The sequence below is a fragment of the Protopterus annectens genome, chromosome 13.part0 (assembly GCF_019279795.1).
Source record: "Protopterus annectens isolate FY-2018-M chromosome 13.part0, PAN1.0, whole genome shotgun sequence".
In the NCBI taxonomy this organism is placed as follows: Eukaryota; Metazoa; Chordata; order Ceratodontiformes; family Protopteridae; genus Protopterus; species Protopterus annectens.
Window position 1 is genome coordinate 927,532,420 of NC_056747.1, and position 16,962 is coordinate 927,549,381.

The following is a 16,962-nucleotide window of genomic DNA, read 5'->3' on the forward strand; positions in this document are numbered from 1 at the left end:
GGATTTTGAGTGCTGATATTTCAAATGGTTACTGCGGCTGACCATAACATCAGCATATAAGATTATTAGCAAAGGGTAGGTGTCATTAGAGAGGATGTTAATAAAAAATGGAGACTAGAGTGGGAGAGAGAACAGATTCTTGTGAAATATCCTAGCTAATAGCAACTGCTGAGGAGGAGGTGAAGACAATATGTACTTTGAAGTATCTGTTAAATTGGAAGTCTTTAAACCACATGGAAGCTTGTGGGCTGATTCTGACATTAATAACAGCGTTTAAAAGGAAAGAGTGACCAACTAAGTCGAATGACTTTGTTAGGTCAACAAAGACTACATTGGTTAGTTGGCTTTTATCTCTATTTAGTAATATATCAACTGTCACTGTATATAGGGCTGTCATTTATTTATTTTCATTTGTTGACCAGGAAAGTCCGACTGGACAGAAAAAAAAAACTTTTCAGTGGTGGCCCGATCTTAAAAGCTCCAAGCAAAAATTATACAATGTCATACATTAATACAAAGAATAAAAGTGACATAGGATAACAACTGCAGTACAGAGACATAGGACTAAATAAAAATCATAATTCAAGTCCTACAATATTGTGATGAACCTACATTGGCATGAATTGTATTCCATAAATTTCATTACAATACACTGGTAGAGATTTGTGAGTAATAAAATTTAGTATTTTGAATTGATTTTAAAGGACAAGTTGAGGTGGAAAGAGAGAAAGCACTACAGATAGATATAGTTAAATGGGAGAGAGGTATAGTAGTTGAGTAGTTGAGTAGTACTTATATAACATTTCAAGACTGAGAAGTGATATAAGAGAAGCATGTATTTTGAAACAAGAGTGAAGGTTAGAAGGCAGAAAATTGCATATAGTAACATTAGGATGTGGTGAAACAGAAAGTAGTAAATTAAATGGTAGTTTTTGGTGTTAACTGTTAAGGTATTAGCCTGGGGTTGAATGGGAGCATAGGCAGGAGGGATTTAGGTATTGTTTAAGATGAGTTTCGAAAGCTTTTAGTTTTTTGATTTGCTTCAAGCGTGGAGGAAGGGAAGATATAGCATAAGTAGAGTGAGTCACCAGCAGTATTAATAGGTCCAGTGGTGAGTAAAGGTGATTTATTTTGAGAGTATAATTCCCAGAATGAAGAATAATATTTATGGTACTTTGTAGTGCTGGAAAGTTTTCTGGTTTGTATATTATGTTATGGGCAATAAGTAGCTGTTGCCACCTCTGTGGATTCAGTACCATTTCCCCACCTTGTTCAACAGTCATGCCTGACTGTTGTGGGTCTTCTCTCACACAATCCATCCATCTTTTTGCTAGACACCCTCATATCCTCTTGCTTTCTTTCAGTCTGTCCCAAATCTTCTTCACCAGATTGTCTTCTGCTTTCATGCACAGATGCCTGAACCACTATAATCTATTCTATTTGACCTTTTCTGTAGTTGGAGATACATGGGCTTCCGCTCTGATGTCCACATTTCTTTGTCTTTCCTACAGTGCACATCCTACCACCCATCTCAGGCACTTCATTCCTATCCTTCGAGCCTCTTCCACTGCTCTGCCTTTACTGCCCAGGTTTCTGTACCAGTCACACCATTGTTTTTTACATATTACTTTTAAGCTTCCTTGGCACTCTTCTTCTGTCACATGCAACCTTTCACACTTTGTGCCATTTGACTACATCCCCTCTGATTCTTGCTTTCAGCTCCTCATTCAGATGTCCCTTCTCCTTACCCAGTCTCACACATACTTGAAGCTGTTAACCTGTTTCACTGTTTTTCTTCTATCTCAATTTTCAGCTTCTTCTGATTTCTCCCATTTGCTGCTATTACAGCTGTCTCATCTGTTTTCTATTTCATCCTGTATGCCTTCAGGTTGCATTTCATTTCCCTATCATTTGATGAAGTTCTTGTTCAGTGCGTGCCTGTAATGTCACATCATCTGCATACAGCAGATTTGTTGATCTGTCCCCTCCAACCTGTTTGCTAATATAGTCCATCATCATTATGAACAACAGCAGGTGGCTCAGAACTAAACCAAGATGCACACCCACTCCCACTGAGGACCCCTCTGTGACACACTCACTTGCACTGGGGATCCCTATGTGACACACCCACTCCCATTGGGGACCCCTCTGTGACACATCCACTCCCAATGGAGACCTCTCTGTGAGCCGGCACGCTGTCTGTACTTCTGTCATTGGGTCCTTGTACATAGCTTGCACTGAATCTGCCAAGGTTTCTGGGAATAAGAACCAAATCAGGACTTACCAAATCAGCTTTCTTTAGAACTTGTCGTTTGCTTTCTCAGAGTCTAGGAATCTGATTTGGACTACTTACTCATCTCAAGCTTTTTCTCAACAATCTGTCTCCATGGAAACACCAGGAAGGCTGTTTTATAGCCTGATCTGAATCATAATTGCTCACCTCCCATTTTACTTGGAACTACTCTGTGTATTCACAAATTAATCACCCTCTCCAGAACTTTCATACAGTGTGACAGGAGTTTGATACCTCAATACTGCCCTTAGTTGTGAACAGTCCCTCTGCCTGTAGACACTGACACTAGGATGCTTATTCTCCACTCATCTGGGATATTTTTTTCTCTGACACAGCTATAACAGCTGTTTACTTCTGTATAATAAACCAAGTTTCAAACTTTTTTTTAACATTTTGGAGACTGTGTAGATGAAATTTTACACGTCCATCTATTTTGACTCCAAGTAGCTTTGATTGTTGTACCACTTCTAGCCTGGTGTAATTTTCAAAGAATATTTTGAAAGATTGTTTTTGGTGTGAAAAACCTTTTGGGATGAAGAGCATTAGTTTTATTTTTTAGGATTTAGAAGAAGGTGAGATTTTCTTAGCTGATTTCAATGGATAAGAAGGGGTCCTGGGTGAGTTCATTAAGTTCTGAGAGGGTTGGGGATGTGCAGATGAGGGTGACATCACCTCATAGGTGGCCTTGTGCATAGGACTACTAGGTGGCTGCCTAGGGGGTTGCTCTAGCAGGGGCACTTTTCCAGTAATCTGGGTGATATAGTTAGGCCAGGATGGGGGCACCAGGTGGTGTGTATGTGTGTGCAGGGGGGGGGGCACTGTGGAGCCCTTTTGCCTAGGGCACCAACTGACCAAAGGCTGGCCTTGTGACATCTACATATTCTTTTATGTTTGTGTGCTTGGTGGCTATCTGAAGTTTATTTATAAAAATACTGAATAAGAGGGGGACAGTCACTGAACCCTAAGGAACTCAAATGAAAAGAGGTTAGAAGGGTAAATAGTCTTTTAGCCATTTTACTACCTGCTGTCTGTCTGTGAGATAGTTATGGAACCATGACAGGACTAAGTCAGATAGACTGAGGGATGAAAGTTGTGTGAGTAAATTTTGGTGACAGACAGTGTTGAATGCTTTTGATAGTTCAAAGAAAATAGATGACACTAAATGGCCAGAATTTATCATATGGTTTATTGTGTTTCTGAAAATAAAAAGTGTGGTTGTAGTACTAAGTTTGGGATGAAGACCATATTGTTTGCTGGAGAGCAGGTTATTTCTGATGAGGTATTTTAAGACTTGTGAATGGATACATTTCTCCTGGATTTTTGATAGCGGTGTCAGAATAGCTATAGGTCTATAGTTGTTTATTTCTGCTGATGTGCCCCTTTTGTGTAGGGGTATAATAAAATACTTTTACAGAGGGTTGGTACATAGTTTTCTGAGACAAAATGTTTTAAAAGGATAGGGAGAGGGTAGGCAAAAGTGTCTGCTGCTATTTTCAGACATTCAACAGGCAAATTGTCTGCTGCTAAGGTACTTGACTTTAACGTGCACATATATTTTTTGTAGTTACAGACTGGAAGCTAAACTGACGTGGCTGAGTTTCAGGATTTTTTAGGACTGTGGGTACAGATGAGGGCAGCCTTGAGTAAGGAGAGAACCTTTTTCTATAAAAATAGGAATTGAATTGGGAAGTGATGTTGTCTTTGATCTTATTTGTTGTGGGTGTGTACTAAAAACTCTACAAAATCTATGTTGCTGATGTGCTATTATTCCATAAGTCTGCAAGTGAGTAGTTAACTGATTGTGGATTATTTTTTCAAAATTTTTCTGAGGATAGGAAGAATGGAGATCGTTATTAGTGCTGTTAGAATTTGTGGTTTTGGGGACTGGTTTGCTAGGCAATCTCTTATTCAAGCTTATTTGGGAACAAAGCTTCCCTTTTTTCACATGTAGGATTCCCAAGAGAGTTTATTTCCCTATATAAACTTAGATCTCTGAGTCCATACCACACTTGCATTAACAATTCACAAATCTAGAATGCAATGAGCATGCATTCTCCACACTCACACCCAAAACCTGGAAATCCATCCCTACCAATAGAAAGTCCATCACTTCCATCAGAACCTTCCAGAAGGAATTAAAACAAGCTGTCTGTAATCAGACATAATGCATATGCTTCTAGAATAGATCACATAATCTATACTCTAACAAAGAAGTACACTACTATAAACAATATCCTAAGCAAGCTTCACTAAGATCATCTACCTTTTTCTTATTAACACCAGTGAACAGATTATATACTAACTTGTGCACAGGATTTCAGTTACATTGCACTGAAGTTTTTATTTCTTGCTACAAACCTCATCCCCTTGCAGTATAGTGATCCCTGTTTCCATTCTTTTATACTTACAGCAACTTGCAACAGTTTAACCTTCCTGTCTCACTGTAGGCAACATCTTGACTGTCTTACATATTATACCTTTTCACAGACTGTAAATACCTTTGAATTTGATTGTAACATTACTCTGTCTCACTGCCAGTGAATAATGTTTATTATAAATAAAGTGTACCACCTTCACTGTCAAAGGATCTTATTTATTACAAATGACTTGCACAATCTGTGATGTTTAAATGCTTCATATTTTGGCATTTGCGGTGAACCCCAGGTGGAGGTTGAAAATGGTCCCAGTTGGGCTACCCAATCAACAAGTATATAAATAAAATAAATATGGGGAAAGTATACTTTGATTACCTTGAAAGTAAGAGGGCAGGAAGAATGGAACATAATCAGCAGATAAAAGAAACACAGTTTAATCCTAAGAAGAGGAATTGCTTTTTTTCACAAAATGGGTTTTGACAGGTGTTCTGAGTTACCAGTATTTTCAGTTCACAGACATCCATCAGTAATCAGTGGTCACTGCAGTCTTAGGCTGTGTGTGTGTGTGTGTGTGTGTGTGTGTGTGTGTGTGTGTGTGTGTGTGTGTGTGTGTGTGTTTGTGTGTGTCTATGTGTGTGCGCACGTATAGCTGTGTGCATATATCTGTGGAGGCCTGCTATATACAAGTTTTATCAGTATTCTCAGAGTTCTTTAACTCTACAGTACAAGGTATTTCATTTATTATGCAAAAACAAACCCTCATGTATTCCACTTGCCCGTCTTTTCTATGTTTTGCTTTTGTACTGAATGACTGCATCCCAATGATTTCACTGGGCTATAGTATTTGTGCAACTTGTCTAATCAATAAGTTTTATATATTTTCTACAGGTTTTTAAGAAGTGCCTAAAGTAAGATCCCAGAAAACGTTGTGATCTAGAATAAGATGACTTCTGTTACTTCTATATCCTAATCTAGTTGTTGGCATTGACGATTTTCAGTTCCTTAATCTGGCTCTGGTAAAAAGCAGACTAGTTATACCAATCAGTTTTCTACTTGCTCATGGGTACACCCACTCTAACTCTGAGGCAAGGTTTTCATGTACCATAGTGAAGATTATATTAGGATTTGTCTTAAAGATGAATTACTTTTCTGTCTCATTTTAGTAACAAAGTAAATATCATGTTAGGAATTTGACATTTATGCATTAGTGAATTTTAATTAGCTTAATCAAAATTCAGATATTTAGAAATGGGTATGTTTAGATCCCAATACCATTTTCTGACTGGCTAGATCTAGCTGATGTTTTATTATATTTTTTTATTCTTAAATGTTCGTTTATATTAATTTTAATTTGAAAGTCATTCAGGAAAGTGAGTTACTGAAACACCATTTTTAAGGAAGGGACGTGTGTGCAAACTATGTATGCAGTGTGTCTTTTTTAGTTGAGTGAGGCATTGTACCATTAATTGATGACATGGGAAAATGGTGATAAATGACTGATGATTTGGATTGAATTATAAGAAATAAAAAGCATTCAAATGCTGCAAAACACATTTTATTATGTCCTTTATCAGTATCCAGTAAATACAGACATATGCGTGCCTATCTACCTCTATTATCTTTCTATCTGCACACACACACACACACACACACACACACACACACACACACACACACACACACACACACACATGTGTGTGTGTGTGTGTGTGTGTGTGTGTGTGTGTGCGTGTGTGTGCGTGTGTGTGTGTGCGCATATGTGCACATGCAGTGTGTGCAACCATGTGCCCTGAGGCTGTGAGGAATAATAAACCTTGACCTCTAAACTACCACACTGCCCACTTTGTACTGCACATTACCTGTTATATGTTAGTCCAGAAAAGAAGTGCTTAATGTATCAGAGCTTACTAACTTTTAATCTGTCAAGGAACTGCACAGTAAAGGTGCTGACATTTCGTTAGTTTACTTTTATAAAATCATGCAGAAGTAGGGGCTATTTAATTAAATAGTATTTGCTGTTTATTTATTTAGAATTCAGTAGTATTGTACACTATTTCTGTTAATTGCATTTTCTGTACTACAATTTGTAAAGCAAGCTGGCTCTTCTTCCCCTTTAAGAAATAGGTGGGGGATCAAGGAAATGACAGCCCCCCCAATCCAAGTAGGATTCTGGAAAATATAGTTTATACATATTATTGATCTGTGACATACTAACATCAGGAAGTGTCACATACGTATGCATAAACCATACTTAGAGTGCATTATGTATTCTAAAAACTTGCACCTGGTATGTTGGCTAAGTTGTTCTCATCTGGATAAAATATTTTAGAATTTGGGGAAAAGATGGCTTATGTTAGCTGTATGACTCCTCAGCCTACAATTTCCTGTTTAGAAGATGTAGTGTTATAAAATGTTGCCTCTGGTGCCTCAAACCAGCTCAACTTTTCTCCCAAAAGACCTGGCATCAGTGTAGTTTAAATTGCTAAGATATGAACTAAAAGTTCTTCCATCAGCCTTAAGTCACTGTGAGTACCTTCCTAGTAGACGAAGAATGCTCAATGGATATGTACCCTTCTGCAGCTGGTGTCACTGGGCAGACTCTCAATGGCTCTAGGAGTCATTTTCTCCCTAGAAAATCACTGAATGATTCTGAATGGTTGATGACATGAAATGGCCACTGGTTGCCTACAAATCAAGACGCAAGATTTGAGAAGTAAAATGAATTTACAACCTGTGGCCAATGGCAAATTAGATAAGTCTGTTTCTTTATATTTTTGTAGGTATGTTGCACTGATTGCTGTTAAGTCACTCTTCCACTACAGCAGGTTCAGACTGTCTGAACATATCCTGGCCTGAGAACTTTTTATTATATCCCTATTATATCCCTACAAAAAGCAAAGCCCGCACATGACAGAAGTATCTGAGGACAATGAGTTAAATATCACTGGGACATTAAGTTAGATTGAGGACGTATAACTTAAGGTAAGATACCTTGTTCAAAATGTTTAAGGAAGGTTCTGGTGTCACTGATGTGTATCTGGTTCACATACAGTAACTCAGAGTCAAAAATCTAATAAAGACAGCGGTGTATGCTTCAGCTGATGTTTGACAAGTCTTCACAATCAGACATTCTGTGCTTTCAAAGAGTACTATTTTAAGGAGGTGAGCATTTTAAGTTGTATACAAATGAAACAAACATGATAAGCCCTCCTCATAAAGCACTTACCATCTCCTGAGCCACCTGCTCTGCAATGTCTTTATACAGTTCAAAAGGGAACTCAATTGCCTTGTTGTCCTTGTATTTGCCATGTAGCTTCTTTGCGTCATCAATCCGTAGCCAGAGTTTAAGAGTATTTTTTACACCATCATCTTCCTCAGCTTGTTCAACACGAATTCCAGTGTCTTCTTGAAAAAATGGATGTTCCAAAAGATCCTGGATGGTGTATCTAAACACAAGACCAGCAATTACACACTGTCCAGAAAGCAAAACTAGAAGCAGCACTTAGAACTAATCCTTAAAACAATTCAAAAGATGCATGGTGAACAAGCCGAGAGTTTGAGCACTTCCCCAATTCAGGATGCACTAGTTTATGGGTGGTGACCCAGCATTCATCCATTTGTGTATATGCATGTGTTCGTGCTCGTGTGTGTATGTGTGCATGTGCGTGTGTGTATGTGTGCGTGTGCGTGTGCGTGTGCGTGTGTGTGTGTGTGTGTGTGTGTGTGTGTGTGTGTGTGTGTGTGTGTGTGTGTGTGTGTGTGTGTGTGCGTGTGTGCGTGTGTGTGTTTATACATGCATGCGTGTTTCACTACCGAGGAAATGTTTATGGAACAGATGAAGAATATGATTGGCTGGCCCACTGTAAGTTTAATGTACATCCCCTGTATAGATGGTCACCCAGTATTTAGTTTAACTAAACATAAGGTGCTTCATGCACTTATTTAAAATTTCACTACATTGACAAGTACATCAGACATCTTAGCTGTCTGGTTCCAACAAAACAAAGCAAAAGGCCTGTTTGAGGAGAGGTGTAGCTTTCCACCCCTCGGTAAGAATTGGGCATCATTTGCTAACAGATTATGTGAAATAGAAGCACTAGAGCAAAGATAACAAATAAGTCAGCATGACTCAGTACGTAAGGATGCCTTCAATGATCCCTAGGTCACAGTTCAAGGCATGTACTAGTAATGATAAAAACACTCCTCAGTGCAGTGTTGTGTACCATGACATTGCTGTTGCCAAAGCACTGACTCAAAGGTTTGTTTGGCTGCATTCTGGTGTCTAACCTATAATCCTAGACCACTGAATACTCAAAGAGTCAGAAACAAATATGTGCATATACATGCACACATATCTCTCTCTCTATATATATTTTATATATATATCTATATATATATATATATATATATATATATATATATATATATATATATATATATATATATATATATATATATATATATATATATAAAATCTAGCTATCTCTCTGTCTATTTAAAAAGAGAGAGGTAGACAAAGTTTAAATTTAACATGCACTTTCACAGAAGTACTACTTTAGGTTAGTTCAAATCCTGGCTGGCAAATGCCCTTATTCTGTTACCAGTATACTGTGATATCTGATATGGTGCATTATTACCCATTTACTTAGCATGGGAAACCAGAAAACATTTCCCTTCTTCTGGCAGACATTTAAAAATGCATAAATGCATGTGTGAAAAATACACATGTTGGATGCTTAGTCATACTCTGTGCATGTCTTGAAGAGAGAGAGAGAGAGAGACAAAAGAGATGCAGAATGATTGATGTGCTCGTTCGTGTACCTACAATCCTAAACAAAAGGACTCACGATCCACCGTAAAATGGTAATTTGTAAGATGTAAGCTGTAAAAACAGCTGAGTAGTTTGCATGGAAGAAAGAAAAGCAGTCTTCTAATGCCTGCCAAGTCAAAATATATATATACGTTTTTATTTTTTCTGAGATTAGAATAAAAACATACTGCTGAATACATACATACATCCTGATGAAAACATTCAGTTGCAGTTAGCAACGAATCCTACATTTGTGTAATATGACACATTACATCAATAAAGCCAATCAAGTTTATGGAACTCGCATTACAGTTAGCACATACCATTTCCATTCTGAGGGAGAGAAAAGGATAAACCAACTAACCAGAAGCCAGTGTTCCTGTTAATTACACATGCATGAATGGAGCTACTTCTAAACGTCAAACCTCATATACCCAAACTTCATTTTTGCGAGACAAAAATCGCAAAAGCAGAAATACCTAAATGGCAACTTTTTCCCAGGATTTCCCTTTAGGAAGTCATCTACCGCAGGGAACTAGTACATTGACAATATGTACCTAAGAGGTGACCCAGTTGTTCGGGATTAGAGAACTTATGTGGACAGTAACCTAACTTTTGACCAAAATGTGTTCATTGTGAGAAAGTCCTCCTATATTGCACAGCTTATAAACAAAAGGGCTGTGACTAGATCTAGGGATGTCATTGACCCCATTTACTCAGCTCTCTTTAGACCAGTCATTGATTATAATGCCCCCTTTGGCATGTATCTGTCTAGACATGCAACAACTGGAACACCGACAGAGATGCTTTCCTAAAAGGATACAAGGCCTAAATGACATGTATTTCACGGACACACACAAAGCTATATTCACTATAGTTAGTGCCCTATAGACCGTTAAGAGGTGACCTGTGTCTGGCATACACCGCATCCTCTGACCCATTAATGATGGATTTACTGCATGTCAGCAGGTTAAATGACATCACAAATACTTGGTCTAGGGATCTATACCTCCTCTGCAACATCAAAAGTACAGTTTGGAGGGACAGTTATATCTCACAGAGGATACCGCTGCTCTGGAACAGATTCCCCATTCACATAAAACAAAGTTCATCTTTGTCCATATTCAAACGCAACTTAAATCGATAGATGAGAAACAGAAAATTTACCACAGGACTGTCCCTGTACTGCTATTGGGCAGAAGCTCCTAAATGCTTTATCTCATGCATGGGTCCCCTCAAATTATCTATGGTATGATTCTAGTTATTCTCATTAAGGGTAATATGTATAATTATTGGCCATGGGATGGGTAAGGCCAATTTATTACCCAATGGGATAAGTTATTTCAAGCACAAAAGTGAAATTGTCTAGTCTTAAAATTATCCGCAAGGGCAGTTAGCCTAGTACTTACCTATGAACCTATTAGGTGTTGTACAAAGAAACATTGTTAAGTGCTAAAAAGACTCATGAATCCTATGTCTACATTCATGCCAGCAGCAAATACCTTAACGTTTCTAGTAGAGCTGAGTTCAAAAATCAGTCTTTATAGAAGATTACAAAAATGCCCTTGAATGATATTACAAAAATGTAGGGCATGAAGCATGCAGACTGCATGCTGAAGCTGGGAAAAAAAACACTTATTATGTACCCACTCTGACATCAAAGAGGTTCAGAGATGCTATACTTTCAGCTCATGCTAGACCATACAAAGTATTCACCATGGAGCACCATTGTGAAACAGTAACATCTTTAAAAGCTGTTAAACAATTCTTGCTGCCATATAAAGGTATGAAGAAGTGTTTAACAGCTTTTAAAGCTGTCAGTCTACTAGAGGTCCACTTGGCTTCTGGCCACTGTTCATATGGCAGCACTGTTTTATGCTTTTAAAACTGCAAAACATTTTGATCTCCTACTCTTTTTTTCCTCAACTTGCAGTGTATCAGAACAGCTGAAGCTCCATGAACTATGAGGAGCTACACACAGGTTTCTCCAAATATCTCCCTACTATGCATTCTTAGCATGGATGTTAAGATTCACCTCTTGAACTTTGCTTTCCTTCACTCTCAAGATTAATTTTTTGACATACATAAAGACATAACAAATTCACTGTGATCAGAAAGCAGATCATAACCCTATATGTCTGGTATAGTGATAAGAAACTGTTGTGACATCACTGGCTTGGCACTTATTCTTCTGGTAAGAGTGTATCTGGGGCCCTGAGAATATATACTGTCTCTACACATAGCCTCTTTGTGGACATTTGCAAGTATGAATCCCAATTCTATGTTTAGAATTAGTGATGATAGTAGGGGTACAAATCATCTCATAAGTTTCATATATTGGGTGATTACATGACTTTATGCTATTTTGGATCATGTTTTCTTCTGGTATCAGCTTTTTCCTTATACTTAGGCTGCACAAGTTAGACTGTTGTTTAAAAGACAGAAGTGGGAGTGTTAGAAAGATAAGTTTCAAAATCAACCCTGAATGTTCGTTGGAATTATTTTACTATATTACAAATTTTAAGATGATGTGAGACAACAAGCCTGTCAAGTTTACCATTTAAGTGACATTTAACATTTTACCCTCCTTTCATCTCCATCTTCTCTCTCACGTCTTCTCCAACTGTCCTGTGCCATTTTGAATGCCTTCATGAATTCTTTCTCCTCTACTAGTTCCAAAAGTCCATTCTAGGAGTCCACAATCTTCTCTGTGAAGAAATTCTTTGTAGACCCAAGAAGCATTTGGTGCCTACCGTTGTTGTCTGCTCTCCACCCTTATCTTTCTGTAGTTGCTGTTCAGGATGACTCATTTATATTCCCTGACATGATACTGTGTACTCATATCATGCCCCTTAGTCTCATATGCTTTCTAAAGAGAACAGCTCTATCGCCTCTAGTCTCTGCATATATTGTATCCACTCCATCACCAGTAAGTGATAACCTGGCAAAATTTCAAGCCCCCATAAACCCTGAGAAAACTGCTGCCTATGTAGAACTGTTCACAGAAACCCTATACAAATACATTGAGGCAGTTTTACCCACCAGGAAAAGTACAGAACTAAAACAAAAAACAATCTACCCTGGTGGAATCACAGTATCAACAGGCTGTATAACAGAAGGAAGAAAATCATTTAAAAAATTAAGAGGTGTAGCACCTAGCAGGATAAAAGCACTCTCATTAATTAAACAAATAGCTCAGAGGAGAAATAAATTCTACCAAAGCCAAATCTGAGGTAAAATTGGCCTCCCAGGACAAGGACAACCACAAGGCATTCTTTAGCTATATCCTCATTCTCAAATGCAATGCACAACTGTGTGCAGAGCTCATTGTCACCTATACTGAGCCAGAAGAGGGCCTGAATGGAGAGATGATAAGTCAGCAAGCAAAGGAGTGTAGTATTGCTGAAACAGAATTCATCCTCAAGTCTTGGTGAGTCAAATCTCACCAAGACGATACTGATATATACACTACATTTATATAGCATATATTATGGACAGAAGTAGGTTAACATTTTAAAAAGATAGCTGAGTGCACAAGACCCAGGATAAAAAAGTGCCCAATCCTGGTAGGCACACTGGTGCCAGGACTGGAAAAGATGACAGTGTAGAATCCTCAAAATACGGAAACATTCCTACAATGGGGTCAGACCAGGCCCAGGTGGAGGATGGCCCCCCTGTTGTAGAAGGAAGTAGTAGTCCACAAAAATCACAAAAACTGATAGCCAAAGAAGAGCCATAAAGATGATAAAGTGGACTATTGAGGATAAGAAAGAAATTATGTATTGTTACTATTATACAAAACCCCAGAATTTCCAGACACAAGATATACAAAATAATTACGAGAGAAATTAGAGGAAAGAAAAATACTCCCACAAGAAAAACTGTCAGAAGCTTCAAATAAAAATTTGTATTCATTAATACAACAGACTTGTGAAAAACAGTATATAGAACAAGAAACACTGATGTGTTTGGAAAAAGAAGCATCTGAGGAAGTGTGAAAATATAAACAACAAAACCTAGAGATTTTTGAAAAGTACAAAAAAGAAATATGGACATGGGAAAGAAAGAAAGATTTGATATGGTGCAATATTTATGCAAAAGAGAAAGCCAAATTAATCAATATAAAGAAGGCAGCCCCAAAGATATTTGAAGAGAAATACAGGCAAAGGTGAAGAGAAATACAGGCAAAGGCATCCAGATATGGAAAATGTCACAATGAAGAAAATAATATCACAAAGATGGAATGTAGAAAAGAAGATTAATAAAGTAGAAGTTACAAAATGGAAGTTGAAGTTATGGAGTGCCTGCGAAGTGAAGGATTTGGTGTAGAAAGTCTAACACAAGTTACATCACAGCAAGATGGAGCGAGTCCACAAAGTAAGGAGAAACAGGAAGATCAGGAAACATCTAAAGAAGAACTATAGACATGGGAAAGAAAACGAGATTTAATATGGTGTGATATTTATGCAAAGGAGAAAGCAAAATTAACCAAGACAAAAACAGCAGCACCAAAGACATGTGAAGAGAAATACAGGCAAAGGAATCCAGATATGAAAAACTTTACAATACAATAAACAAGAAGACAAAGAGGAAAAGTAGAAAATGAGATTAGTAATGCGGAAGTTAAAGAAATAGAAACTGTGGTTATGGAGTACCTGCATAATGAAGGATTCAGTGCAGAAAATCTAATGCAGAAAGCACCACAACAGGCTAGAGCAATGGATATCCAAATTAAGGGAAACCAGTAGAATGGGAAGCATTTGGTCAGGTGCCATATGAAGACATGTTGGAGCCTTCCTCAGGAAACCAGTATAAACATTCACTTGAAACTGAACAGCAAGGGAAAGAACAGGAGACTGGAAACTCTGACACAGTCAATGTTGAGGAGTGATAGGCCAATGAATTCCCATATGACAGAGCAACGGATGGCACAGGATGAAACTGAAGAAAATGTGCCACAGGAAGATGCTATAGAACTTTATATAGAATGCCTGCAGGACATGGAAAATAAAAAATGTGCCCTTAATTTAGAAGAAAATGAGCTAAGAGGAGTTGCTTGATTTAATAGAGATAAACATATTAAGATCAATGAAAGAAATAAACTCCTGAAGGTCAATACAATCCAAAAAGTCAGAAGTTTGATAAAACAAATAAACACAGTAATTAGAACTGTCCATCAAGATCCATAAGATATCACAGAAGTAAACAGGTTATACTACTCTGTGGCTAAATTAATAACTGATAAAATTCTAACACAAGAACACAGGGTAGTGAGGGAAAGGAAAGAGAAAATTAAATACCATCATGGAAATATCGAATAGAGAAAACTATAAAGCAGTTAAGACTAGAAGTGTCACTGTTACAAGAATATAGAAGAGGGAACAGATCAACAAAAATACTAAGAAAGATAAACGTAATAAAAGCAATGCACAATATTAGAACAGACCAGGATCTATCATGCACTTTCGCAAATAACAAGCTAAAAATCTCAGCACAGGTGGAAAAACTTAGAAGATACTCAGATAAATATAAAGGAAAAGTACAAAATAAGCAATTTATGATGACCTAAAAAAGTTTTACAGAGTTGGGAAACAAGGTAGGAGGAATTGAAAGACCACCAAAAAAGAAGAAATAGATACATTTTGGAGAAGTATTTATGAAGATCCTGTGGAACATAACAAAGATGCTAAATGGATAGATGTAAAAGAAAGAATAAGACGTTTAAAGGTACAGGATATGAAACTGGATGAAGTAACAGCCAGAGAGATTGAAATAAAGTTAAGAAAAGCCTCCAACTGGAAAACCGCAGGCCCAGATCCAGTACCTAACTTCTGGTTAAAAGTATTAACATCTTTGCGCAAAGATTTAGATATGAGTAAGAACTATTTGTATGCGCACTCTGAACAGACACCAACCTGGCTAACAACAGGAAAACAATGCTCCTACTTAGGCGTGAACCTGCAAGCTACCCTAAAAACTATAGACCGATAACTTGCCTTCCAATGACATATAAATTTTACACAGGAATTGATGCAGACAGAATTTATAGTCATTTAGAAGAAAACTCAATTATGGCTGTAGAACAAAAGGGCAATAAAAGAAATTCATATGGAACAAAGGATCATTTGTTGTTAAATAAAGTCATAGTGGAAAACTGTAAAAATGGGAAGAATCTAAGTATGGCATAGCTTGACTAAGAAAAGCATTTGATAGTATCCCACATTCATGGATAAAAGAGTGCATAAAAATGTATAAGATACGCCCTACACTGATCGATTACATTACAGTGACCATGAAACAGTGGGAGACCACTTTGCAATTAAGCCACGATAAAGGACAAATTATTATCCCAGGCATAACAATTCAAAGGGGGATATTCTAGGGTGAGTCTCTGTCAGTGCTGCTATTCTGCTTTGCCCTTAACCCATTAATCTGTCTACTTAACAGCTTAGGCCATGGCTATAATTTGGCTCGTAGAAAACAACAAAGTGTAAAGACTTCTCATTCTCTTTTTGTTGAAGATTTAAAACTGTATAGCTCATCAGATGAGGAACTGAAAGTACAACTGCAAGCTGTCAAAACTTTTTCAGATAATATAAGAATGTCATTTGGTCTTGATAAATGTACAAAAGCAACCTTTAAAGCAGGAAAACTGCAGCACCAGGAAAATTAAAGATGTTTAAGAGCTTTTTTTTCTGATGCCTATTGTAAATCTTTATTTTTATTACAGGTTTCTACTTCTTGTACTTTTTAGCTATTGTTTTTGCTAAATATTATGCTTTGTTAACTTCCACTACCACATGTATGTATGTTGCTATGTACTCATATTCACATATGGCTTGAATGCATGTAGTTATGTATACAATTTCACATTACTTGTAATGTAAACTTTGTTTATTGTTATTTTTTGTTGTGCAGCTTTTCTCCTCTGGCCTCCAGTGAAATGGGCCACCAGCCCAGTGGACCAACCTGGTTGACAAAAGACAAATAAATAAATAATAAATAAATAGGTTGACATGTTTAAAACTGTTTGGGTTTGATGGGAACCTTCCCTCTCCTCTTCTTTGTGAAATGGGTACTATCTTCCTACTGAGACTCCTTGCATTGCTGTGTGCTACACATTTGTTTTTCAGCTATGTTTCTTGTCTTTTTATTTCTTCCATTTACTGCCTGAGTGCCTGTAACACCTGTACCCCTATCATAGTTAAAATCTTAGTTTACAGTCAAGCTGCATGTAACACAGTTGTCCGATTATAATAGTTTGACGTGTCTGATGCTCACATGCTGCTGCTTGTTTTCCATGTAACAATATTTTAATGCATACAATGTACTTTATTTTCTGTGCGCTAATATCTAAGCCTCCTTGAGAAAGAGTGGGACAGGATTTATACTGCTCATCAGTGATCACTCTTTTTCCCAGGGTAATAACCTAGAAATTAGAATAATAAAGTAGTTGGGTGTTGCAGAAGGGGGTGGAGGTGCAG

General features: G+C 37.5%; 1 protein-coding gene across 2 annotated transcripts in view; it reads right to left on the reverse strand.

Moving 5' to 3' along the window:
* Positions 1–16,962, reverse strand: part of WNK4 (WNK lysine deficient protein kinase 4) — an 895,969-nt gene that overhangs the window by 309,617 nt on the left and 569,390 nt on the right. For both annotated transcript variants that reach the window (XM_044054689.1, XM_044054688.1), the window contains exon 6: positions 7,895–8,114. In XM_044054689.1, the coding sequence (XP_043910624.1) occupies positions 7,895–8,114 (220 nt within the window). The remainder of the gene's footprint in view (positions 1–7,894; positions 8,115–16,962) is intronic.